The 26,782-nt window shown below is 44.6% G+C and overlaps 1 protein-coding gene across 1 annotated transcript in view; it reads left to right on the top strand.

Annotated features, from left to right (window-relative positions):
- Nucleotides 1-26,782, top strand: part of Caln1 (calneuron 1) — a 471,181-nt gene that overhangs the window by 230,072 nt on the left and 214,327 nt on the right. The window contains exon 4 of the mRNA XM_045142964.1: nt 22,735-22,847. Within this exon, the coding sequence (XP_044998899.1) occupies nt 22,735-22,847 (113 nt within the window). The remainder of the gene's footprint in view (nt 1-22,734; nt 22,848-26,782) is intronic.

Below are 26,782 nucleotides of genomic sequence, written 5' to 3'. Positions count from 1 at the left end.
GTTTGTCTGCAGTAGCTGAAGGCCCTGGTGTGCCCATTCTCTCTCTCTCTTTCTCTCCCCCCATGTTTTCTCTCCAAAAAAAAATAGTTAAATATTTAAAAAAATATTTTTATTTATTTACAAGCAGAAAGACACATAGAGAGAATGGGTGCTCCAGGGCTTCCTGCTGCTACCAACAAACTCCAGATGCATGTGCCACTTTGTGCAACTAGTTTTGCATGAGTGCCAGGGGACTGAACCCGGGCCATCAGGATTTGCAGACAAGCACCTTTAAGTGCTCTTTAGCCCAGGTGGTTGACTTCTGATTTCTCTGATTTACTCTTGTCCACTGCTCATTGTTACAAATAGTGAGACGATGAACACCATGCATGTGGTATAAGGCCTATGGTTTGTTTTAAACTTTTCTGTGCTTTTTGTTTTTCTGGTATTGATGGAGATTAAACCGTGGACCTCAATCATGCTAGGCAAGCAGTCTACCACTGAGCTATAATCCCAGCCCACGTTATCTCCTATCCATCTTTACCTCAGAACATTTCTCATAATTGTAGTGTTATAATACCCTTTAGTGCTAGATATAGATTCACATTCTCTATCATTTTATTTTATTTTATTTTTATTTTTATTTATTTATTTGAGAGCTACAGACACAGAGAGAAAGACAGATAGAGGAAGAGCGAGAGACTGAATGGGCGCGCCAGGGCTTCCAGCCTCTGCAAACGAACTCCAGACGCGTGCGTCCCCTTGTGCATCTGGCTAACGTGGGACCTGGGGAACCGAGCCTCGAACCGGGGTCCTTAGGCTTCACAGGCAAGCGCTTAACCGCTAAGCCATCTCTCCAGCCCACATTCTCTATCATTTTTAAAGCTTTCCTTGCCTGTTCGTTTTTCCAAATGACTGAGAATCGCTGGGAAGTCTGGTGTCGTGGCACTGCCTGCCGTCCCTGCACTTAGAAGTAAGGGGGGAAGATCATCGCGTGTGCAAGGCCAGCACGGGCTACATGGCGATGCCCCGTCTTGACAGAAAGAACCATTGGTGGGGGCAGCGGAGGGATATGATCAAAGTGTACTATATATGTGTTTAAAATATCACAATCAAATCTGTTGTTCTATACAGTTAACATATAAGTTCATTTAAAAGGGGTGGGGCAGCCGGGCATGGTGACACATGCCTTTAATCCCAGCACTCGGGAGGTAGAGATGGGAGGATCACCGTGAGTTCGAAGCCACCCTGAGACTACATAGTGAATTCCAGGTCAGCCTGAGCTAGAGTGAGACCCTACCTCGAAAAAATAAAAAAAAGGGGGGGGGGAGGTAGGGCAAAAAATCACTGAGAGATCTTTAAATCATTTCAAATTTCTATTTGAGATGGAGAGACATAGAGATAGATAGATAGATAGATAGATAGATAGATAGATAGATAGATAGATAGAGAGAATGTGTGTGTGATTATGGGCATGCTAGGGCCTCTCGACACTGCAAACAAACTCAAGACACATGCGCCACTTTGTGCATCTGGCTTTACATGGGTAGTGAGGAGTTAAACCCAGGCTGTTAGGCTTTGCAGGCAAACACCTTTACCCACTGAGCCTTCTCTCCTGCCCCCAATTCTTTTTTTTTTTTTTTTTTTTAGTGTGTGTGTGTGTACATGCCGTAGCAGGAGAGCAGAGGAGAGTTTTAGGGTGTTAGGCTTTTCGTTCTCTCCTTCCACTCTGAGACAGGTTCTCTCTGTCTTTGGGATTCACCACCTCCTGACTCCACCTTCCATTGCTGTAGGCATGTTGGGATTACAAATGTGCTTCTTGCGTCTGGCTTTACCTAGGTTCTGGTGATCTGTCTCTGGCCATCAGGCTTGCTCAGCGAGCACTTTTGACCACTGAGCTTATCTCCCCATTCCCACTGTAGAGGCCTTTGTTGGAATTGCTCTAAACATACCAAATAATTCAGAGACAATTAGCACCATGACAGTGACCTTTCTCTCAAGAAATGTGGCAATATTTGTGCTGCCATGGAAAATTTCTCCAATATGTCTCGAAATTGTGTGTTTCTTTATAGGGATTTAGATATTATTTTAACCATTTTCTTGGATCTCTTCTTTGTGATTATAAATCAGGTGCTTTTTTAAATGTGCATGTGGATCATTTTCCCCCATATTATTGTCTGAAGCACTTCTACCAGCTCAGTCAGGATTGGTGGGTAAAATGATCACCTACGGTTGGACTTATCTACCTCTTGTCCCAGATATGGCCAGAGCCAATCAGGTGCAATTTCTCCTGATTTCAGCTTCTTTTTAAAAAATATTTTTTGCTGGTATATGTATCTATGGTGTGTGTTCAAATGTATGTGGATGCACGTGAATGTTGAGACAAGAGGCTGATAATAGATTTCCTCATCAGTTGCTCTCTACCTAATTTTTTATTTTTATTTTTGGGTTTTCATGGTAGGGTTTCACTCTGTAGCCCAGGCTGACCTGGAATTCACTATGTAGTCTCAGGGTGGCCTCAAACTCACAGTGATCCTCCAACCTCTGCCTCCTGAGTGTTGGGATTAAAGTGTGTGCCACCACACCCGGCTCTACTTTATTTTTTTGAGACATCGTCTCTCATTGAACCTGGATCTCGTCAATTTTGCTAGAATATCTAGTGAGCAAGATCCAGGGACCCTCTTATCTCCACGTTCCCAGTGTTGGGATTACAGCCATGTGCCGCCATGTGTGGATAGGTCCTGGGGATCCAAACTCAGATCCTCCTGCTTGTGTGGTAAGTGCTTGACCTCTTGAGCCATCCCCTGAGCCCCTGATTTGATCTGTCTCTCTTCTTTCTCTCTCTTTCATAGACAGACAGATAGATAGACAGACAGACAGACAGACAGACAGACAGACAGACAGATAGATAGACAGACAGACAGACAGACAGGCAGATAGATACAGATAGAGAGGGAGAATGGGCACACAAGGGCCTATAAGCACTGCAAATGAACTTCAGACACATGTGCCGTATTGTGCATCTGGCTTTACGTGGGTACTGGGGAACCAAACCCATGCCCTTAGCCTTTACAGGCAAACACCTTAACCACTACCATTTCTCCAGCTCTGCTTCTTGGTTTAGAATGTGGAGAAGTAATACTTACCCTGTAATTGTATTGTCAAGATGAAATAATCACAAGCATGGTACCTAGCACATAGAAAGTGCTCAAAACATGTGAGATGTCATGAATAGTAGCTCTCCTCCATCTTTTCTTTTTCCTTAGTGCATATTAATTGTATAAAATAATAGGTTGCATTTAACATTTTCATATATGTACACCATGTTCTTTGGACCATAATTACCTCCCAAGTTCTCCTTGGTCTCCCCCCCATACACTGTCCCTCTCTTCTTCCCAAATAGTCCCCCTTCAATTTTCATGGCATGTAAACACTTAACTATATTTATTTATTTATTTATTTATTTATTTATTTATTTATTTATTTGAGAGAGAGAAAGTATGGACACACAAGGCCATCTGCTGCTGCAAACAAACTCCAGACTTATGTGCCACTTTGTGCACCTGGCTTTTCCTTGGTACTGGGTAAATGAACCAGGACTTTCAGGCTTTGCAAGCAAGTGCCCTTAACCACTGAGCCATCTCCCCAGTCTTTACACTTTTTTTTTAAAAAAGTCTAGATTCCCTATAAGAGAGAAAGCATGTAACATTCATCTTTCTAAGTATGGGCTTATTTTAGTTAACACCATAACTTCCAGTTCCGTCCATTTTCTTACAAATGACATAATTTCACTCTTCTTTGTGGCTGAATAGTTCTCTAATATGTATAGAACCCAAATTTTTATGTATTCATTCATCTGTTGAGGGGCCCCTGGAGCGGTTGTTCAACTTGTCCATTGTGAGTAGTGTCTGTTCTGCAGTTGCTTTCTTTCTATGGAGTTCCCATCCTTCATGGGCTGCATATCAGAGGCCTAAACTCTGCCAGACATGTCTGTACTTTTTGATATTATGACGCAGCATTGTCGTCCACAAACTTCATGCGTAGGAACTTCAGCCTCAACTCATTAGGTTTTAAGTAAGTTTGGGATAGTTCTGCTTTCATAGCTGTCTCGGACACACAGATCACAGGTTGGACACACCTGCTTGGTTTATGCACTTGGGCCTCCCAATCTACGTCTCTGTTTCTATCTTATTCTGCTCTAGATTTTGCAGTGCTTGGCATCGAACCCAAGGCCATGCATGTGCTAGGCAAGTGCTCTACCACTGACCCACACCCCCGGCCCCTCCATGTCTCCATTGTTTTGGGATTGTGTGGTATAGTATTGTGGTTTGTCGTGGGGTGTGTGTGTGTGTGTGTGTATAAATGTTTGTATACAGACATGCACACATGCAGATGCTACAGAAACATGTCAGATATCCTCATCAATTACTCTTTCATCATATTTCCTGGAGACATTGTCTTTCACTAAGCCTAATGCTCACTAACTTTTGTCCTAGCTGGCTGATTGAGGAGCCCCCAGTGACCCCTGTGTCTCCAGCCCCCTCACCTCACCTCTGGTTACAGACACATGTGTGACCATGCCCAGCTTTTTTTTTTTTTTTTTGTTTTACATGGGTTCCGGGTATTGAACTTGGGTCCTCCTTCTTGCATAGCAAGCCCTGTTATCCGCTGAGCCATCTCCCTGGTCCCGTGTCTACATTTTTACTCAGGCCAGTGGCTCTTAGCTATTCTCTTATTACTCACCAATACTTGTCCTATACAATTTCAGCTTGTCAGTGCATTTGCATATTTCAAAATCACACTGCTTAGCTCCCATGAGTCTTGGGTGCACTTGAATTCTTCTCTTTCAGAGCACACATCCCTTCTCTTTTCTCTTCTTGTTCTCATTAAGGTTTGACCAAGATCTTCTTCCTTTGGTTGGAGTCTGACAATAGACAAGTGTCCCAATGACTCAGCTAGTCACCCCTTCTTTGACACTGCACTGAAGTGAGTTCTTTGTTTTACTGCCTTGGGTTTTCAGTCTCTTCTCTTTGCCACGTCATGGCAAGGCAAACCAAGAGGCAGAGATAACTCCATGAATCCCATGAGCAAGTCTCCATCCTCCACTGAGGTTGAGGAAGAGGACTTCTCCTTTTGTGAGGTTCCTCACCCGGATCAGGAAGATCTTAGCCTCAGAGCAGAGTTCTCCAGGTGTTTAGGAGTCAGGGTGGCTGGGTTACTGCATTCAAATCTGTCTCAGTGAACATGTGCACCATACTTTCAAGCCTCACGGGTAAAGCCATCCTCCATTGGTCCAGCCCCAGCGTAAGTGCAGGACATGTCTATCTCTCTCTGTTTCTACCATTGAATCATTACTGGCTTTGGTGTTTAAAGTCGTGGACCTGGGAATCAGACTGCCTGATCTCCCTGCACCTCAGGATTAGTCAGAGCAAGTGAGATTCAAATCTCTCCTGTTTTCCGCTTCGTGATTTAAGACCTATCTGGCCCTGACCTTGTGCACTGCAGATGGGATTTTCTGGTAGGTGTAAAAATTCAGTTCTCTCAGTTTCATAAATGGTCATTTTAACACCACATACAAGAAAGCATTCTTCCCCTCCTCCGTGTGTGTGTATGTGGGGGGGGGGAGAACAACATTGGATATCATTCCTTGGGTACTATCCATATTTTTTGAGGCAGGGTCTCTCATTGGACTGGAGATCACTAATTAGGCTAGATTAGCTAGCTAGCCCCAGGGATTCTCCTGCCTCTGCTTTGTGAGTTCTACATTCCACACCCACACCCAGCCTCCCTGCGTGGGTTCTGTGGATGAAGCTCAGGTCGTCATGCTTGCAAAACAAGCACTTTACCAACTGTGCCATCTTCCCAGCCTCATAGTGATCATTTTTAACATTCAGCTGGGTACCTACCTGGCTGCCATTACTATGTTCCTGAGAGTTATAACTGAGCCATTTCTTTTTGTCAAGACAGATGGTCATACTTTTTGTTGAGAAGTGACAATCTCATTTTCTCCATTTCTGCAGTCATATTTCTTACTTGTATTTCAAGTCATAGCATTGGCACTGAATTAAAATGATGGCAGACATCCTTGGATTATTGTCCTCCCTCCCTCCCTCCCTCCCTCCCTCCATCTTCTCTCTCCCTCTCTCTCTCTCTCATATGTGTAGAGTTATATGCAGGGTGTTGTGTGATATGTGATGTATGTGTGGTACATAGACCTGTGTGAGCAGATGCATGCACCCCATGGGCATGTTCAGAAGTCAGAGGAGAACATCACATGTTCTCCTCTATTCCTCATCTACATATTTCCTTGAGACAGAGTCTCTCCATTTACAGCCATTATTTCTCAGTAAGCGAGCTCCAACAAGTCTCTGGTTTCTGCTCCCCTGTCCTCACAGAGCCGGAGTTGTAAGTGTTCCTGATCATGCTCAGCTTTTTTGGTGGGTGCTGAGCTGTTTGAGGGTGCTAACACAACCTGTTGCAAGCCACCCCAGATTCTTATGTTTAAGTGGAAAGTGCTTTTACCTGCTTAGCCATCTCTCCAGCCCATTGCTTGTTTTAATAGGAATCCTGTCATATATGAAGATATATGCAAAGTAAAGCATAATGGAAAAAACAAGAGTGTTGCCATGAACACCCAAAGAAAAAGATAAAATCTAAAACTTTATTACTTACACCCAGAGGGAGAAAGAAAGTTTAAAAACTACCTGCTTCAGGCTAGAGAGATGGCTTAACAGTTAAGACATTTGCCTGCAAAGCCTAAAGACCCAGGTTCGATTCTCCAAAACCCACATAAGCCAGCTATGTAAGGTGGCACATGTGTCTGGAGTTCAGTTTCCAGTGGCTAGAGGCCCTGGTGTACCCATTCTCTGCATCTGCCTTTCTCTCTCTCTCCTTTCTCTAATAAATAAATAAATTATATATATATATATATATATATATATATATATATATATATATATATATATATATATATATATATATATATTTAAATACCACCTGTTTAACCACCCTCTCCAAATCTCAGAGAATATCACAGGAGATGTAGCAGACAACTTCCAGGTCACTGAGATAAACTTCCAAACCAGGCACAGTTATGTTAGAAGGGATATTTATTGAAGGTTACAGATCCAGGGAAAGTTCCATAATGAGAAAGGAAGATGGCCTCCTCTTAAAGAACCAAGGAGAGAGAGAGAGAGAGAGAGGGAGGGAGGGAGGGAGGGAGAGAGAGAGAGAGAGAGAGAGAGAGAGAGAGAGAGAGAGAGAGAGAGAGAGAGAAAAAGAGAAGGGAGCAAGCCACAAGCCAAAACCCAACAGCTGCACCATACAGCACAGGAACTCCAGGGGAGAGCTCAGGTGCTTATTTTTAGACTGGAATTTCAAATCCACCATACCTTAGGGCTGAACCCTCAGATCCACCCAGGTGGTTACAGATCTAAATTACAAACTGTAATAAAACTCTGAGTATATTGGGGGCCATTCATTTAAACTACCACATTAGGGGTGGAAGGAATGTTAGAGCAGAAAGATGGGGCGGAGTGTCGTGGAATGCTGTTTTCTGGACATAACATGGCCATTGCACTCATTAACTTACAATAACTGTGGTGACCTGAACAAGGTCTGTATGGATTGGGCCTGTCAACATTCTATCATGGAATGTACCTGAGGAGTTATTGGCAGGTAATGGTTCCTGGTGGAAGGAGAGACACTTTCTTCAACGGTGTAGCCTCTGCTGAGTGACCCATGTTTCAGTCAATAACCATCATCCCATGCTCATGCAAGCAACCCTAGTTTAACTCATTAGGTCACATACAAAAAAAGACATCGAAATAGGAAGGGGGTTAATAGGGAAGAAGAGCTTTATTAGAAATGGGAAGGTGACATGAGAGGGTAATAGGGGGTGAATGTGATCAGAATACGTTATATCCTTGTATAAAATTGTCAAAAATAAAATTTAAATACAATCCCCCCACCTATTTGGCTTTAGGCTGGATAAAAAAAAAAAGCCCTCTGCAAACAAGAGAATGTCTGGACCTGGAAGGATAAGATGGAAAGACAAGAGGCTCAGACAAGAGTGGAAGGAAAAAGGACCTGGCTTTGGTGAGGCGACAAGGCAAGGACGCCAACAATGCACTCACAAAGTCAAAGTCTACTTGGGAGCTATTGCCAAGAAAATACAGTTTCTAATTCAAGTCAACAAATGCTTATCCAAACCCATTATGAGACAGTCATTGTGCTAGGCCCTGGGGATACTGCAGGGAACAGGGAAGACATCACCATTGTCCTCTTGAAAGTTAAACTGGGAAGAATATATGTGTGTGTGTGTATATATATATATATATGTACATACATACACACACACAGACACACACACACATACATACACAGATGCACCACCCAAGCAAAAAGCATCATGGTGGTAGGAATGTGTGTTGAAGGAGCTTCTCTGCTTCATGGCAGACAGGGAACAGACAGTGAAGAGACTGGGGAGTGGCTGTCACCTTCAAACTTCCTCAGTGACCCACTTCCTTCCCCCACTTCCTACCGTGAAACTCCGGCTCCTAGAGATTCCACAACCTTCCCAAACAGCGCCACCTGCTGGGGACCAGGTGTTTAACACACGCGACTGTAGGAAACGTTTCATGCACACCATAATGGCCTCTCTCCGACAAGAGTTCATTCCAGAACCCTAATTCAATTAATACAATAAATCATCAGGTGAGGTATAAGATGCTCTCAGGACTTTTTGTTTTGCGTGTGTGTGTGTGTGTGTGTGTGTGTGTGTGTGTGTGTGTAGTATGCATGGTGTTATGGTATATTTGTGGTGTATGAATGTGTGTGCAGATGCACAAACCACATGTGCATGCATGCAGAGGCCAGAGGAGATTGTCAGGTGCTCTCCATTATCCGTGTTTCCTTAAGATGAACTCTTTCATTAAACCTGAGGCTGCTTTTTTTTTTTTTTTTGGTCAGACTGCTGACTAACTAGCAAGCCCCAGAGATTTTCCTGTCTCTGTCTCCATGGGATGGGGTGGGGTTACAGGCAAGCATTGCAGACCCAGCTGTTTTTTTTTTTTTTAAGTACTAGGGAATCAAACTCAGCTCAAATCAGGCCCTGTCAAGTCTCCATGCTTATACAACAAGCTCTCTTACCTGCTGAGACATACTCCAGCCCTAGGACTTTTCTAAACTTAGGAAAAGAATAATCCTAATTTAATTTAACAGAGTAAGGATGGTCTATACCAAGTCAGTGTATACTTCTTGTCAATTCTGTGTGTGCGCGCGTGCATGCACGCACACACGCTCATCCATGTGGTGAGCGTAGACACACACCTACCATTGCTGACATTTGGCGGTCAGAGGAAACCTCAGGTGTTTGTTATCAACTTCCACCTTGTTTCAGACATGGCCTCTTGTTGATGACCACGGTGTATACCAGGCTAGTTGGCTCACAAGCTTCTGATAGATTCTCTCGACTCTGCTTCCCTTCTCATGGTAGGCACACTGGGATTACGCAACATCAGGTATTCACACTGATACAGCAAGTGCTTTCTCCACTGAACCATCTCCCTGGCCTGTTTTCAAATCTAAACAGAGAGAGTACAGGCTCCATTGTTGACCAGCCATCAGCAAGTGTAGGATCATGGACCGCCTCTTCTTCCCACTCTGGCTTTAGAATGTCCCATTTATTGAGCCGATGTGTATGTTGCAATTTCTGGAATCTAGTAAATAGTCAGTTAAAAAAAAAAATATGCTGAACCAGCTGAACATGGTTATCCAGGCTTGTTATTGTCTCAGCCTGCAGGAGGCTTTCAAGTTTGAGACTAGCCTATGCTTCTACATAGGGAGACCCTGTCTGAAAGGCATGCACACACACAATGCTTGACACTTTTTACCTTCTTTCTCTACTTATCAGTTCTCTAAATCAACATATGATCCTGCAGGGGATGTTTCATACTCAAACCAAGCTTAAGAGTCATGAGTAGGAATAAATATGTTTAAAAACGAGGGACTGGAGAGATGGCTTGTATTAGCCAGGGTTCTCTAGAGGAACAGAATTGCTAGAACTAATTATTTTAAAAAGGGAATTTATTGGATTAGCTTACAGTAGTCCAATAGCAGTTGCAGGCCTGAGAATCACCGAACCTGGTAGCTGCTCAGTCCACGTGGCCAGATGCCTCAGCAGTCCTGACCCGGCACTGCAGATGGTGCCGGAAAACCTGGAGGCTTCCTGAGGAGCTGCTGGGTTTCGATCCACGTGGGTCTTCAGTTGATGTTGGTCTTTAGTCCGCACTGGTCTTCAATCCACGCTAGAAGGTAGGGAGCAGCTCCGGCAGCCAAGTGGAAGGAAGGAAGGTAAAAGGGAACTCTTCTACCCAGAGCTTCCTTATATCAAGTCCCCCTCTGAACGGGGCCGCCCACTCTGGGGGAAGGGCTCACCCTGGGGAAAAGACCACCTCCTTTAGTTGATTCTTCCTAGAAGCAGCCTGTGGATGACTAAACAGATCAAGTTGACAACACCTTAACTATCACATGGCTTAACTATTAAGGCACTTGTCTACAAGCCTAATGACCTGGGTTTGACTCCCCAGTATCCCTGTAAAGCCAGACACACAAAATGGCACATGCATCTGGAGTTCGTGGGCAGTGGCAGAAGGTCCTGGCATATCTATTCTCCCTCTCCCCACTCTCTCTGTTTGCAAATATATAAATAAAATATTTTTAAATGCTAATAAAAATATAATTTCCAACATATAGCCCCATAGTTCCTATCCTGTCTTTGCTTAGAGCACTCCAGAGTGGAGAAATGGAACTCATGGTCCCGAGTGGTGCATCACAGGATCATGCTAGAAGATCTGCCTACGTAATGTGCTGGAACTGTATCTGCACCTGAAGGTTGAAAGAGAGATACCAGGAAGGAAGAAGAAAGGGATGATGGGTAGTCAATAAGACGCTTGACTTCCTAGCAACTAGAGCGCCCACATTCAGGAGGTGGTGTCCTGCTTGACTAAGTTTGCAATATCCTGGGAGTCACAGCTCGGGGTAGAGTGTGCTGTGTTCACACTTTTTCCTGCCATTGCCTGGCAGGTGCCTTCCAAGAACATGACTCGCAGAGACCGTTGGTTTTCTTTCATCATCCCCTTTACCAGGGCTGTGTGGATCATGGCTAGCCTCAGCTTTTAGAACTGCTGCGAATTTGTGTCTTTTTCTAGTTCCGTGAATACTCTACTGGGAGGCCCAATGAGGAAACATTAGAACTTGGTTCAAATCCAAAAAATTAAGGGACTGGAAAGTTAACTTGTTGGGTAAAATGCGTGCCTTGTGAGCATGAAGACATGAGTTTGAGTCCCAGATGACCCATTAAAAAAAACTTTAAAAACCCCAAAAAACTGGGCATGATGAAGAACAGCAGTAACCCCCAGCACTAGGGAAGGAGAGGGGGAGGATCCCTGTGGCTCGCTGGCTGGATAGTCTAGCTGAATTGATGAGCTCCAGGTTCAGAGAGATCCTGTCTCAAGTAAATATGAATGCCATTCCTGAGAGACAACCTCTCATACACATGAGTATACATATCCCAACACACACACACACACACACACACACATTCTTTCTCTCTCTTGAAATCAAGAGTATTCTGTAGGCATTAAATCCAGATTGTCAAAGTACATAGTGTTAATTAGTTTTCTGTTGCTGTGACAAAAAATACCTGAGATAGATCACTTGTAAGGAGAAAAAAGTTTATTTAAGTTTCCAGCCATGATGTCTTGGCCCTATTGCTTTGGGCCTATGGTTAAGTTACACAGTGCATCATGGTGGGGGCTTCTTGTAGTCGAGGCCTGTTCACTTCATGGTGGCAAAGAAGCAGAGAATGAAGGAGAGGGAAGAAGGGAGAGAGAAGGAGAAAGCAGCACTAAACTCCCGATATCCACTCCAAGGCCACACTCCCTGGTGATCTCATGCTAGACCCTACCTCTTAAGGTTTCTAGTACCTTTCAGTGAGGTGATACACATGCTACACAGCAGGTCTTCACCCATGGGACATTCCATATTTCAATGACAGCTTGTGATTATTTCCTTACGTTGTTCAGGTCAGAAGTTTTGAGCCAAAACTACTCCCTGGAGCTTAGAAAATGCTGGGAAGCTGTGCTGTTGATGCTGGGTCCTATCTTGCTTTGACAATTTATCATCCATCTTGAGGAATGTGGAGGGGGATGGAGAAAGAGAGAGAGAGAGGGAAAAGGAGAGAGAGCACAGAGGACTAGAGCTAGTGTTCCTTCGTGTTTTGCTTTGCCCAGGTCCCCCGCCTCCATGCAAAGAAGAGGACAGAGGGTTAGATGACCCAGCGTACTCAGGGTAGACCAGCCCTGTATGAACCTATCACTTGGATAAGAGATACGACTAGGGAATGGCTATCAGTCTGAGCCCAAGTACTGAATGTGTGTGACAGCCAACCTGCTACATGTGCTCCTTCCCATGTGTGCTGGACAGAGGGTTTGATCTCCCTCCTCTCTGCCTCATCTCCCTTCCTTCCTTCCTTCCTTCCTCTTTTCCTCTCCTCCCATCCATCCTCCCTTCCCCCTTTATCTTCTATGGGTGGGGGTGGGGATGGAACCCAGGACCTCACACTGAGTCTAGAGGTCACCCATTCAGCTGGACTAGCTAGTCAGCAAGCCCCAGGGATTCCCTGTCTCCACTTCCCCACCCCCAAGTGCTGGGAAACAGTTGCATGCTGCCACACCCAGGATGTTTACATGGGTGCTAGGGATGTGAATTCGGACCATCATGCTTGCAGGACAAGCATTTTACCCATGGAACCATCTCCCCAGCCACTAGCCTTTTATATTCATACTACCTGCCACCAGCTCACCAGAACCATAACCTCCGACTTAGGTCTTCCTACTGTTCCCACTGCTGCTAAGTAGCTCCATGGCCTTTGCAAGATTCCCAACTCAAACCCTCAGGGCCGTTCTCTCTTCTTACCCTTCCCTGTTATCCTGTTCCACTGTCAAGTCATCTTGTTCCGTGTGAAATACAGATCTCTACGTCTATGCCTCAAATCCTCCTCCTGGTAGTTCGACTCCAACCGCCACTCCCACCAGCCCCAAACAGGATTACGTATTTGAACACTTCACCCCCAGCAGGTGGTGCTGTCCTTGGAAACTGTGGACATTGGGGAGGTGGAGCCTCCCTCCAGGAAGTGAGTCACTAGGGATGGGGGAGGGGCACATTTGAGGATTGGAACCTGACCCCATTTCTGGTTCTGTCTTGGCTTCCTGATCTACTGGACCGTGAGGAAGTCCCATTGCAAACTACCACTGCTGGGACCTAGCAGGTCTTCTCAGCGGCCTGTCTTTCCTGTCAGTCCCTGAACGATGGTAGCTCTTCGAACTGTGAGCCCAAACAAATCCTTTCTCCCTTAAGCACAGGGAAATTAGCAATGAAGCTGAATCATCTGGATTCCCTTTTCCACCTGTGAGAATCCTTTTCTCCTTCAAAGAGTCATTGCAAAATTAGTGAGGTGACCTCCTTGCAGCCAAAGGCTTTGCCTTTGACCTACCTCAGTACAATGTTTGAAAGTCAGTCATGGCCCTCACTTGATTCTGACCTTGATAATGGGACTCTGGAGCCGAAGCCAAGCCTTGCACATTTCTCTGTTGCCCCACAGGGTGTGACCCACTCACCTGGCCTTGGTCAGCAAGCTTTGGGGTTCAGTTAAATTTTGTTAGAATGGATGGACTCTCACAGACACGTGTTAATATTATTCCCTCTAAATTGTCACTTTGTTAACTCCCCCATTACTTGTCCACTCACTTTTTTTTTCCTGTAGATTTCTTTCCTTCCTTTTACTTCTCAGTGGATTTTTTAAAATTATTATTATTATCTCCCCTCTTCCTAAAAATGTCAGCTGGTCCATCTTAATGAACCTTGTATGGTCCTGGCCCCCTGCAGCTTCTTGCCCTAGTTCAAGTTCATTACTCTGACTCACAGGGGGGGGGGGGGGGGGGGGGGGGGGGGGGGAGCTGCAATCTTTTGCAGGTTAGCTTCCTGTATTCTTGCTAAGTGGACCATGATGGCTGGAAGCTGTAGAAGGGAGCAGGAGGCTAGGGAGGAGTGAATCTCATTTTACCTTCTCCTTCAGGATCCATCAAACAATGTAACCAAATAAATTGTTTGCAGTTAATCAAAAGCAAAGAGGGACTCGTCAATTTCCGTGAAAGGACAGGGGAACAGGAGGACAAAAGAGGTTGGGAGGGGAGTATGATCAAATTACTTATGTTCAAGCATGATAAATGTCAAATAAGTACGTAATCCTTCGTGTTAGGGAAAATAAAGCAGATTCAGACAAATACCACTTATTTTTTCTCTCTCATCTATAGAATCTAGATTTTACAAAAAAGATATGAAAGTAGACGAGGAGGGACTATTTTGGGTATAAGAAACGAACCATGGGGGGCGGGGGGAGAGGAGACAAGAGTATATGATGACGGGTAAATGTGATGATATATCTAGATAGCTAGATAGATAGATGTAGAAACTTCCATGGTGTACTCCATTATTTTGTAAAACTTATGCTAACAAATAATGTCTAAAAATCCCTGCATTCCACAGATGGTGGCTGGGTCCTGGAACCATGCCACCTGTATCTTTGGGAACACTTGAATCCATGAGGCCAGTTTGTTGTGACCCTGCCGTGCTCAGACTGGCCTCATTTTTCAGGCCCATTCTTTCTTTGGTGGAAGAGGTTTCAGTCGTGTGCCGAGTTCTGCGTCAACGACCTGGGAGCTGGCCATCTGTTGTGAGTGACTAAGAATGCTGAATCAAAGCCGTGTCGAGTTGAGGAGCATGCAGCTCTTAGGTCATTGTCATTTTTTATTAAAATTCCTGAAGATCGTGGTTCTCGGTTTCTCATTAAATTCCTTCCTTGGGGCTTAGAAAGAAAAACACGTTGTAACTCACAGACTTTGGAGAGAGATACGCACCTACACCAGGAATGTGTGCTAGGGTCTTTGATGTGCAGGAGCGTGGCCCACTGGGGGGCTCACATGGGGGAGCTCTGAGTTGAATTGCTCTGCCGTGACTGTCTGTGTGGTCTTCTCTTCGTGATTACTTGGAACCGCTTTTTGCCCAAGTTTCTTCATTGTTAAGATGTAAAATGAAGGAACCTACTCTTAGAATTGGAGTAAAGTTAGATTTATGTGTAGCACTAATAAGACCCTGCAGGGCCTGGCACCTACCGAGTATCAAAGAAATATTTCTTACCCCTTATTATTACTCTCTATGCATGCACGTGGAGGTCACAAGAGAACCTTAAGTGGCAGTTCTCACCTTCCATATTGTTTGGGGCAGGGTCTCTTGTTCACACTGTGTTTGCTATCCTGTGAGCTTTTGGGCGATTCTATTTTCTCTGCCTCCCGTCTTTCCCTAGGCATGCTGGGATTGCCAGGGCTGGCACAATAGTGTCCAGTTAGGTAGTCTCCGGAGACCTGAGCTCAGGGACGCATGCTTAAAAGGCAAGTGCTTGAGCCGTCCACTGAGCCACCTTCCCAGCCCCTGGCTTGCTATCGCTTTTTCAACTGATTAAGCACCCTTCCTAGAGCTAGACTTGAGACAGGGAGAGTTAGGTTTTCATTTGTTCTTCTGTACCGGTCATCAGCCAACAGACACAGTACTCTGTTACTAAAGAAATACCAAGGCTGGAGAGATGGCTCAGCTGTAAGGCACTTGTCCGCAACGCCTAAAGATCCAAGTTCAGTTCCCCAGTGTCCACATAAAGCCGGATGCACTAAGTGGTACATGTGTCTGGAGTTCGTTATTAGTGGCAGGAAGCCCTGGCATGCCCATACTCACTCTCTCTGTGTGTGTCTCTTTCTCAATCTCTCTCTTTCTATCACACACATATCAATCAATAAATACAATTTAAGAAAAAGAAATACCAGGATCAGGGGAGAATGTTCCAGAAAGATTCTTCCAGCAACAGTAAGCAAGGCTGCAATTCCTGCTCTGCTCCCTGTGTGTATCAGTTACCTGAAAAATGTAACATAAAGAAGGACAGGCTTATTTTTGGCTCATAGTTGGAGGTTAGAGTCCATCATGGGGAAGAAGCCATGTTGGCAGGAACAGGAAGCAGTTGGTCACATGCCATCCATCATCAGGAAGCAGAGGGGGGTGAGTGCTGGTGCTTGACTCACTTTCTCCCTTTTAGGCAGCCCAGAACCCCAGTCCCCAGAATGGTGCTGTCTACATTGAGACTGTGTCTTCCCACTTCAATTTACTTAACTAAGAAACCCCCTCCTAGACATGTGCAAGGATTTGTCTCCATGATGTTTCTAGATCTTATCAAGCTGACAGTTGAGATCAACCATCACACTGGGTAGGCTTTTGGTAGCTACATGTTCTCTCTGTGCCTCAGTTTGCTCATCTTTAGAGTGGGCTGCTGTGAGATTTGAACTAAAAGAACCAATGCTCTATAGATTCTGCCTCTGCAGGTTCACACATTATTAGTCACAAATATTCATGAAGAAGAATTTTTTATACCATACGTGAAAATATGGTGTGAGTTTATATAAGGGAGTTGACATCTTCATATTTTGTGTCTTGGGACTGATGCTCTCCAGAAGATAACTGTTTTGACATTTATTTATTTTTTATTTACTTACTTATAGTGTATGTGTGTGTGTGTATGCTCATGTGCATACACACACACCAGGGTCTCTTGCTGCTTTAAACAAACAAGAGATGCCACTTTGCACCTGGCTTTATGTGGATACTAGGGAATCAAACACTGACCGACAGGCTTTGTAAGCAATCACTTTTAACCACAGATCCAGCCCCAGAAAGTCCTTTAATCAATGCCCAGCACACTGTGCATGCTCACATTAAGTATTATCATCATTATTGGAATTCCCTTGCCTCTGCCTGGGAATGGATTTGGGGCTAACGAACTCTATTAGATATTTTTTTTATTACTCTGAGAAAAATATCAAAGAGAGACAATTTAAAAGGAGAAAGGAGCTGGATGTGGTGGCTCTGGCCTGCAACCCTAGCAGTCAATAGGTTGGAGCATGATTTCTGTGAGTTAGAGGACAGCCTGGGATACATAGAGCTACCGATTGAAACCTGTCTCAGAAAGAGAAAGAGAAAGAAAAACAGGAAAAGGAAGAAAGGTAGGAAAGAAAAGAGGGAGGGAGGGAGAGAAAGGATTTATGTTGGCTTAGTATTTAGAGGCTATTATGGTATCTGTACTGTTCACTTTCTAATTGCTGTGACAAGAACATCTTAAGAAAGGGTTTGCTTTGGCTCACAGTTTAAGAGAATATGGTCCATCATGGTGGGAAAGGCATGGCGACAGGATTGTGAAGCAACTGGTCACATTGCATCTGCAGCCAGGAAGCAGAGAGAGATGAATGCTGGTGCTAAGCTGGCCTTCTCCTTTTCATCCAGTCTGGACTCAAGTTCATGAGATACTGTCACCCACCATTGAACTTCCCTCCTCAGTTAAACTTTTCTGGAAACACTTTCATAGACACACCCAAAGGCATATCTCCTAAGTGGTTCTAAATCTAGTCAGGTTGACAATGAACATCCCCCACCACAGCAGGGAAGGCATGGTGTTGAGAGCAGCTCACGGCTGTGAAGATGGGAGTGTGAGGCTGCTTGTTCACATTTCTTGCTCGCCTCTCAAAAAGCAATGTACCCAGTGCCTGTAGCCTGGAAATGGGACTAGAAATCTCAAGCCTGGTGCCTTTGACCCTCTGACCCTTTGTCTGCCAGATATCCTGAAGGTTCCACAACCTCCCAAAACAGAACCACCATCCAGGTACCAAGTGTTAAAACACACGAGCCTATTGGAGGTGTTTTACAGTCATACTGTATCACATGCGTTGGTGTTCTGGGGTATTAGTCCCCATCTAGCAGCCCACCACAAGTTGTTCTAGTAGAATGAAACTCCCTTTAGGTGCCTAGTAAGTCTAAAGGATTGAAGAACACTAAATGTCAGTGATTAAATATTATGAGAAAAGATGTTTTCCAGAATTCTGTCACTTAGGAATTAACAAGAGCGTTACAAGCTGTGTGTCAGTACATGGAGAAAAAGACCAAATCTAATATGTCTTAATATAAATGCCAGCACCATAGGATGGGACTCTGGATACTGTCTCCTAAGCAGCTGGATGTGAATCCTCATGCCTTTTGTGGAGTTGCCCGAGCTCTGGGGCCACAGTTGGCACTGCCCCTTGGGTTTCAAGCCCCCCACCCTTCCTCCGAGGGCTTTCTTTCCAGCCAAGGATTTTAAATGTTAAATGAGCTTCTCCTTTTCTCAGGGCCAAGATGTATTTTAGAAGCATCTTTTCTGCTTGTCAGCTTCTGTTTTGATGGTGCTCTCAACCATCTGTGAGCTCCGACGGTGCCATGATGACTTGGATCAGAATTCTGCATAGATTAGCTGTGCCCATCCCACAATGCTTTGCTGCTCTCATCCTACAGTGCGGGGAGGGTATTGTGAAGTGCGCGGTCCCTCCTCTCCTACCTGGAAGGTGGACTGATCAAAGATGACCTTGTTTTCCTCATGCTATAAGAAGTGTGGGTTTAGACACATCTTATGGACCATTCTCCCTCCTTTGTAAGGCTTCCAAGAGGGAGAGTAGTGACCATGGCCCACGGCTTGAGGGGGCAGCCTGCTGGAAACATGTTAGTTAAGCTCTCCTGAGTCCTTCATGAGAGTGTATTCATGCCCTTGAGCTTCAAGATTTTTTTTTTTTTTTTGTAGGTACTGGGGACTAGAACCTGTCAGTGATTTTAACCACTGAGCAATGTACCCTTTCATAAAAGTATTAGTTAATTAAGTTGCTCAGAGAAAGTGAGAGAGGGAGAGAATGGGTGCACCAGGTCCTCTTGGGGCTGCACACAAATTCCAGATGCATGTGCCACTATGTGCATCTGGCTTTACGTGGGTACTGGGGAACTGAACACGGGATGGCAGGCTTTGCTAAGCCATCTTCCCAGGCAGAGCTTCCTGGGGGCTGGTGGCATGGCTCAGCAGCAGAGTCCTTTCCTAGCGTGTGTTCACCCATGAATTCAATCCCCAATAGTGGGTGACGGTCAGGAGGAGGGTGCCCTCCAAACAGCCCAATGTCCACAGTGCCCACATAGAAATTTAATAAGCCGTGCTGCTTAATCTCCCTTTTCCTCATCCCCTTCTTCTTTCCATTTTCTTCTTTCTTCTACTTTTCTTCCTCCTTCACTTTCTCTTCTTATGCCTCTTCCTTCTCATATGTTCTTATCCTCCTCTGCCTCCTACTCTTCACCTCCTCTTTCTCTTCTTACTCCCCCTCCATCTCTTCCTTCTTAATCTACTTCCTCCCGTTCCTGTTCTGCTTCCTTTTCCCCCTTGTTTCTCCTTTTCATCTCCTGGTGTGTTCTATTACAGTAGAACACAGCCTAGATCCACCCCCAATTGTCTCAGCATTACAGTGCTTACTTAGAATACCTCAGTGAGGGGCTGGAGACTTGGCTCAGCAGTAGAGCTCCTGCCTAGAATCCCCCAGTGAGGGGCTGGGGGCGTGGCTCAGTGGTAGAGCTCCTGCCTAGAATCCCCCAGTGAGGGGCTGGGGGCGTGGCTCAGTGGTAGAGCTCCTGCCTAGAATCCCCCAGTGAGGGGCTGGGGGGGGGTTCAGCGGTAGAGCTCCTGCCTAAAGTCCCCCAGTGAGGGGCTGGGGGTGTGGCTCAGTGGTAGAGCTCCTGCCTAGAATCCCCCAGAGAAGAGTTGGGGTCATGAGTCCTTTCCTAACTTGTGTTCACCCATGAATTCAATCCTTATTACTGGGGGCATGGTGGATGTTGAGCCATTTTCAGTTATGTTACCAGCTCTTTTTATTTTATTAAGGTCATATAAGGAGGAAATCATAGAGCTATAGCATCATGCACAATAGGTCAAGTTTATGTACTTTTTCACTCATATCCCTCTTTTTATTATTAGATATGGACATATTTTGTACGTAAACATCACATGTTGGTATCATCCACTCCCTCCTCCCTGCCCCTTTTCTGAAGGGGCCTTCCTCATTGGGGATGCAGGTCAACTGATTGTGGGTGATGCATTATGGAGGGGGCAGCAGTCAGTTATTGGGGAGAGGCAATGTCTCTGTATATAATGTCCCAACTTGTGGCCCTAACAATCTTTCTACCCACTCTTCCACAAAATTCCCTGAGCTATGCTGGGAGTAGTTAAGTCTATTTCAGTGATGGGCACTTAACAGCTTCTAGGTGTCTGGTTTGGTAGGTGTTGAGTGTCCTCGGTATCTTTTTTTCATCACCCTTGTGCTGGTATCAGCTTAATTGGGAGAGCAGCATTCTTGCTCATTTCCCCAATTCCTCTGTGCTTTCAGCTGGGGCCAGGGTGGAGTGTGCTGGGTTGTTTATGTCCTCAGGTCCAGTTCCCATCTGAAAAAGAGAAGCAGATTCTCCAACAGAGAGTGAAGTAAGCGCCAGTTAAATGAGACAACCATCATTAATTTAGAGAGAATTACAAGGGTTTAGACACTTTTATAGTCTAAGGTTAGTGGGAGCTTGACAATGGAAAGCAGAATTATTATCTGGATATGATTCTGACTTGTTTCCCAGTTCCAGATATGGTTTCCTTTCCACTGAGCAGATCTGTTAGCCAATCCACGAGCAGTTGGTTACCCACCATGGCTGTGTGCCACTATTGCACTTGTGTGAGCATCACGTCAGGTTGTTTGCTTCTGAGTTGCTTGGAGAGATGTTGGCCACTTTCACCTGGTAGCTCATGTAGTGCCTTTCAGCACTAGATGGGCTAATTGTCTGGGGACTAGCTCTCCTCCTGATTCCAACCAGGTGTCTCCATGGTCTGTGCTAACAGCGTTTGGTGACTTCAGTAGTAAGGTCTTACCATTAACCTCTGGTGGGCAATCAAGTGTTCTCACGGAAGTCTGTCTTGTTTGTTTGACAGTTATAGTAGGTCTCTCTGATTAACAGCTCATTCAAGTCCAAATGGTTAAAGACCTCAATATAAGACCTGAAACTCTTCAACAACTAGAAGAAAAAATAGGAAGCACTCTCCACAATATAGGAGTGAGAAAAGACTTTCTGAACAAAACCCTAATAGCCAAGGAAATTAAGCACTCAACCAATGTGATCTCATAAAGCTAAAAAGCTTTTACACAGACAAACATACCATAAGCAGAGCCAATAGATTACCCACTAAATGGGAGAAAACCTTTGTCAGCTATACCACTGACAGAAGCCTAATATCTACAATCTACAAAGAATTCCAAAAACTAAACAATAAAAAATCAAACAACCCACTCCATAAGTGGGGCAGAGAACTAAATAGGGAGTTCTCAGAGGAAGAATTACAAATGGCTAACACACACTTAAGAAAATGTTCAACATCCTCAACCATTAGGGAAATGTAAATTAAAACAACTATGAGATTCTACCTTACCCCAGTGAGGATAGCAAACATTAAAAAATCAAATGAAAACAAATGTTGGTGAGGTGGTGGAGAAATAGGAATGCTCATTCACTGTTGGTGGGAATGTAAGCTGGTACAACCACTGTGGAAATCAATTTGGAGATTCCTAAAAAGGATGAATATAGTTACCAGCAGACTCTGTTATTCCCTTACTGGGCATTTACTCTAAAAGTTCCACATCTCAGTTCAGAGATATTTGCTCAACCATGTTTACAGTTGCTCAATTCATAATAGCTAAAAACTGGAATCAACTCAGGTGCCCATCAAGGGATGAATGGATAACCAAGGTGTGATGTATCTACACGATGGAATTCTACTCAGTAGTAAGAAAAAATGACACATTGAAATTTGTAGAAAAATGGTTGAACTTGGAACAGATCATTTTAAGTGAACTCACACAATCACAGAAAGACAATAGTCACATGATCTCACACATCTGCAGTACCTTACCTGGATCAGCCCAAGTTGTTGACGTAACTGAATAACATCTTGATGCTTGGACAAGAGGGAGGGTAGGGCTTGGAGGAAGGGAAAGAGTGGGCAGGGACACAAATCTGAACCCAAATTGAAGTGTTACCATAGAATCCTATATACTGGAAATCAGACTAAAAGGTGGAACCCTCAAGCAGACCTTATAGGGAGCACCAGAATTGAAGGGCCCTGGGAGATTGAGACGAAACCTAACCTCAAATTTCTCCTGTTTCGGGCTGGAGAGATGGCTTAGCGGTTAAGTGCTTGCCTGTGAAGACTAAAGACCCCGGTTCAAGGCTCAATTCCCCAGGACCCACGTTAGCCAGATGCACAAGGGGGCGCACACATCTGGAGTTTGTTTGCAGTGGCTGGAGGCCCTGGCACACCCATTCTCTCTCTCTCTCTCTCTCTCTCTCTCTCTGTCTGTCACTCTCAAATAAATAAATTAAAAAAAAAATTTCTCCTGTTTCTCTTTCTACCCTGGCTCTTTCTTTTTTCTTTTCCCTTGGTGCTGACCTGTAATTCCGTGTATGTGATCTATATCCATGTCCCTCTTTTCAGGCTACAGAAAAAGCTTAGCAGTTAAGGTGCTTGCCTGTGAAGCCTAAGGACCCATGTTTTACTCTTCAGGTCACACACAAACCAGATGCACAACTTGACGCAAGCGTGCAAGGTCACACAAGCGCACAAGATGGCTCATGCGTCCGGAGTTTGATTGCTGTGGCTGGAGGCCCTGGTGCACAAATTCTCTCTCACAAAAAAGTAAATAAAATATCCCCCTCTTCTCTTTCCAGGGGATGGCCAGGTGGATTTTGATGAATTCATGACAATTCTTGGACCCAAGCTGGTGTCTTCAGAAGGTCGTGATGGTTTTCTCGGAAGCACAATAGATAGCATATTCTGGCAGGTAAGTGAAATTTTATTTTAAGATTAAGTTTGGAGGGACATGTGCACTCGGGATTAGCTAACTTTTGACTCTGAACTCTTGAGCTTCTGTTCAGGATGGAAAAATCTCTTCCTGGATGGAATGATATGTGTTTCTTGAATTGGATGTCCAAGTTGAAATCTATGCTAGATCGATCCTCTGAGCAAAAAGTCAAGCTGTACTCTTAGAGTTTAGAGGGGAGTAGACTACATCCCTACTGTTTTCTCTTTGTGGTCGGAAGTTTGCATTGGTGGGAAATGAGATTCTTCCACTATGTTTCATGAAAGGCTTCCTTTGGGCACATAGATATTATCAGAGCTTGTTTTGTCATTGACCCTGGCCCCAGGAAATTCTTGATGACGGGATGCATGGTGGCCCTGTGTGTTTGGATGGCGTCACTAATCTTGCCCTTCATATGACACGGTGATTTTATCTGACTACTGTTGTTGCCAGTGGTCTTATCTGGACTGGATGTTTCCAGGTTCGTGGTGTCATGCTGAAAGAATGAAACAGTGCACATAAATGGTACTCCAACAAGGTAACACTGCCGCACAGGACACATTGCAAGGAGCCATGGGCTGCTTGAGTGCCCAGGGCAGTTGGCTACTGCCTGAGGCTTCCTTTCCTGGAGTCTAGGATGAGGAGGAGTTGTTTGCTAGGGGTTAGATACAGATGGTCTAGATGGTCTTTCTGTTTCATTTTGTTTTTGTTTTTTTTTTTAAGGTAGGGTCTCACGCTAGCCCAGGTGGACATGGAATTCACTATGTAGTCTCAGAGTGGCCTTGAACTAATGGCTATTCTCCTACCTCTGCCTCCTGAGTGCTGGGTTTCAGAGGGAGACTGTGTCCTGTCTCAAAGCAAAACAACAAAACAAAACACCATTAAAACTCAACATGATTTCTTAAATTTCTTGATATAGGTTTTTTTTTTTTTCTTTTTCTTTAGTAGAGAGATGTTTATAACACTCAAATTGATCGTCCCTTTTCTTATCTCTTATCATATTCTGGTTCTCATCTGGCATATGGTCAGTATGTATATAGTTACTGTTTGTTTTGCTATGACAAAATACATGACAGAGACAATTTAATGTAGGAAGGGACTTGTTTCTGTTCAAGCTACTAGGGCTTTAGTTCATGGTTGCTTGGCCCCATGAGCTGGAGTGGAATATCATGACAGTGGTAACTTGTGACATAGAAGGATTTACACTTAAGTATTGAGTAAGAACTCACTAGGTTCCTTATTGTTTATGCTGCATGATGGGTTTAATAAAAGACACCTGAATTGGCCAAGCACAATTAAAAATAAGAAGTCAAAGATGTGGTTGGTGGGTGTGGTGGTCACCAGACTGTAATCTCTTTGAAGCTCAGATTTCCTTGAAGTAGATCCCTCAGCCCCAGTGCCCAGAAGACCTTCCATAACCATTCTTCCAATAAAATGCTTAGAGGTTCAACAAAGGAAGGAAACATGGCTGTGAGAGCTCTGATAAGTCTTCATCAAGCGGGGGGCCCTTTCTTTTGAGCCTTGAAATATGGGTGGAAAGAAGCAAAGAAGGAAGTCCAGGCCTGTCATGATGAAAGTTTAAAAAAAAAAAAAAAAAGCAATCAATGACCAAAACCAAGATACAGGCTGGAGAGGTGGCTCGGTTAGCAAAGTACTTGCCACCCAAATGGAAGGACCTGCATTCATATGCCTGGCATCCGTGGCAAAGGCAGGCACAGCAGTGTGCGTCTATACTCCCAGCACTGGGGAGGCAGAGTCAGGAAAATCCCTGGGGCATGGTGGCTAGTCAGTGGAGCGGAACTGGTGAGCTCTAGGTTCAGTGAGAGACCCTGTCTCAAAAACTAAAGTGCAGAGCACTAAGGAAGATGCCCATTGTTGATCTCTGCTCTCTGTGCACAGGTACCCCTTACTCACACAAGCATATGCCACCTCACACACACGAATGTGAACACACCCAGGCACAGACACTGTATACACATACAAAATAAAAGGGGGAAGGAAAAAAGGAGAGGAGAGGGAGGAATGGAAGAAGGAAGAGAGAGAAGGAAAGGGAGGAAGGAAAGAAGTAGAAGAAGAAAAAGGAAGGGAGCAATGGAGGTACACAGGAATATAGCTTAAATGGGAAGGTCTGAGGATCTTTAAGCTAACTGCACTTAGGGCCTGAGGAAAGAGAAAGACAAAATTGCCTCCAAAATCCCATACTTGCTATTTCCAACAGGAATAAGATCACGGGGGTAATAGGTCTCTGTGGAGTTAAATTCTAAGCCGGACATGAGTGTCAAACAATGGAGAGAAATTGGCCAAGGCTGAATGCCTGCCGGAAGTGGGGGCTAGATGCCCATATGTGGGATTCATCAGAGCTGGTATGTGGTATCATAGGCAAGGTGAGCTCACCAAGTGATAATGCTGAAATGATGACAAGCAGAGAAACAGGGACTGAGTCCTGGGAGGCATCCTGAGACAGGGGACAGCAGGCAGCACTGATGTCCTCATCCTGATGTTAGGATCCAGAAGATCTCTAGGACCTATTTACTAGGGTATGAGAACTCCCCACTGCTCACGTAACTCTTTAGTGATGGCTTAAAAGTTGTAAGGACAGAGTCTCCTGGCAGAAATAAGAATGACCACTATTAGCACAGTGATGGAGAAACATTGTTTCCAGTCTTGTCATCTGCACCACATTCCTGCCACAAAATATCTGGTAGCTGGGCTGGAGAGATGGCTTAGTGGTTAAGGTGCTTGTGTGCAAAGCCTAAGGACCCATGTTCGACTCTGCAGATCCCACGTAAGCCAGATGCACAAAGGTGAGGCAAGTGAAATTGTACATACCCACTAGGTAGTGCAAGTGTCTGGAGTTTGATTGCAGTGGCTGAGGCCCTGGTGAGCCATTTCTGTCTCTCTCTCAATAAAATAAAATAAAATAAATAACAAAAGCCTAAGGATCCACATTCGATTCCCCAGTAAGCATGTAAGCCAGATGCACAAAGTGGCACACGTGTCTGCAGTTCATTTGCAATGGCTGGAGGCCCTGGTGTTCTCTCTTTCCCTCTATATGCCTCCCTTCCCCGTCCTCCGCTCTCTAATGAAAAATAAATAAAATATTTAAAAAATATCTGGTCGAAACAAGTTAAAAGGAGGAAGGGTTTTTTAGGATTTATTTTGACTCACTGTTTCAGTAGGTTCAGTTCATGGTTGCTTGGCCGCATGGCTTGGGCAGAACAATTTAGTGGCAGAAGTATATGGCAGAGGAGAACTGTTCACACCATGGTGAGCTAGAAGCAGAGATCAAAGTAGTAGATGGCCAGGGATAATATATCCCCAAGGACCTGTCCCAGGTGACCCAACATTCTAGAGATTCCAAAGTAGCACCATCAGCTGAGGACACATATTGAAAACACAAAGCTGTGGGGAACATTTCACGTTCAAACCACAACACCATCTTTCAGCCCTACCCTGAAAGCTCATCTTTGAGTTGCTTCCCTCTTTGACTTCTCTCCTTCTGTGCTTTCCCACAATTCCCACAAATCCTTCCACGCTATGCTCTGCCATGCCAAGAGGCCTTCCGAGCCCTAAGCCTTCTCTCTGGCCCTATCGCAGAGAGGAAGGAGCTATGGATACCAAATCTACAGCTTACCTGGAGTCCTCCAATCTTCTAGGTTCTCCCCAAGACCACATCTATAAGACAAGGCAGTATTTATTTCTTTTACACAATATGAACTGACTTTGGCATAGCATAGACATGCTCACACATTGTCTATGGTTTTTGTCACACTAAAGGCCCTCCTCATCCCCTGGAGTAAAAATATGGGGTATGGGAAAACAAGCAAAGAAGGAAATCCCATCAGGAGCTATTTGTTTTATTTTAATTTTTATGCATGCATGCATGTGAGTGTGTGGGCGCACATGCGTGTGGAGGC

The sequence above is a fragment of the Jaculus jaculus genome, chromosome 2 (genome assembly GCF_020740685.1).
Source record: "Jaculus jaculus isolate mJacJac1 chromosome 2, mJacJac1.mat.Y.cur, whole genome shotgun sequence".
NCBI lineage: Eukaryota > Metazoa > Chordata > Mammalia > Rodentia > Dipodidae > Jaculus > Jaculus jaculus.
This window is presented reverse-complemented; position numbering and strand designations above follow the sequence as displayed.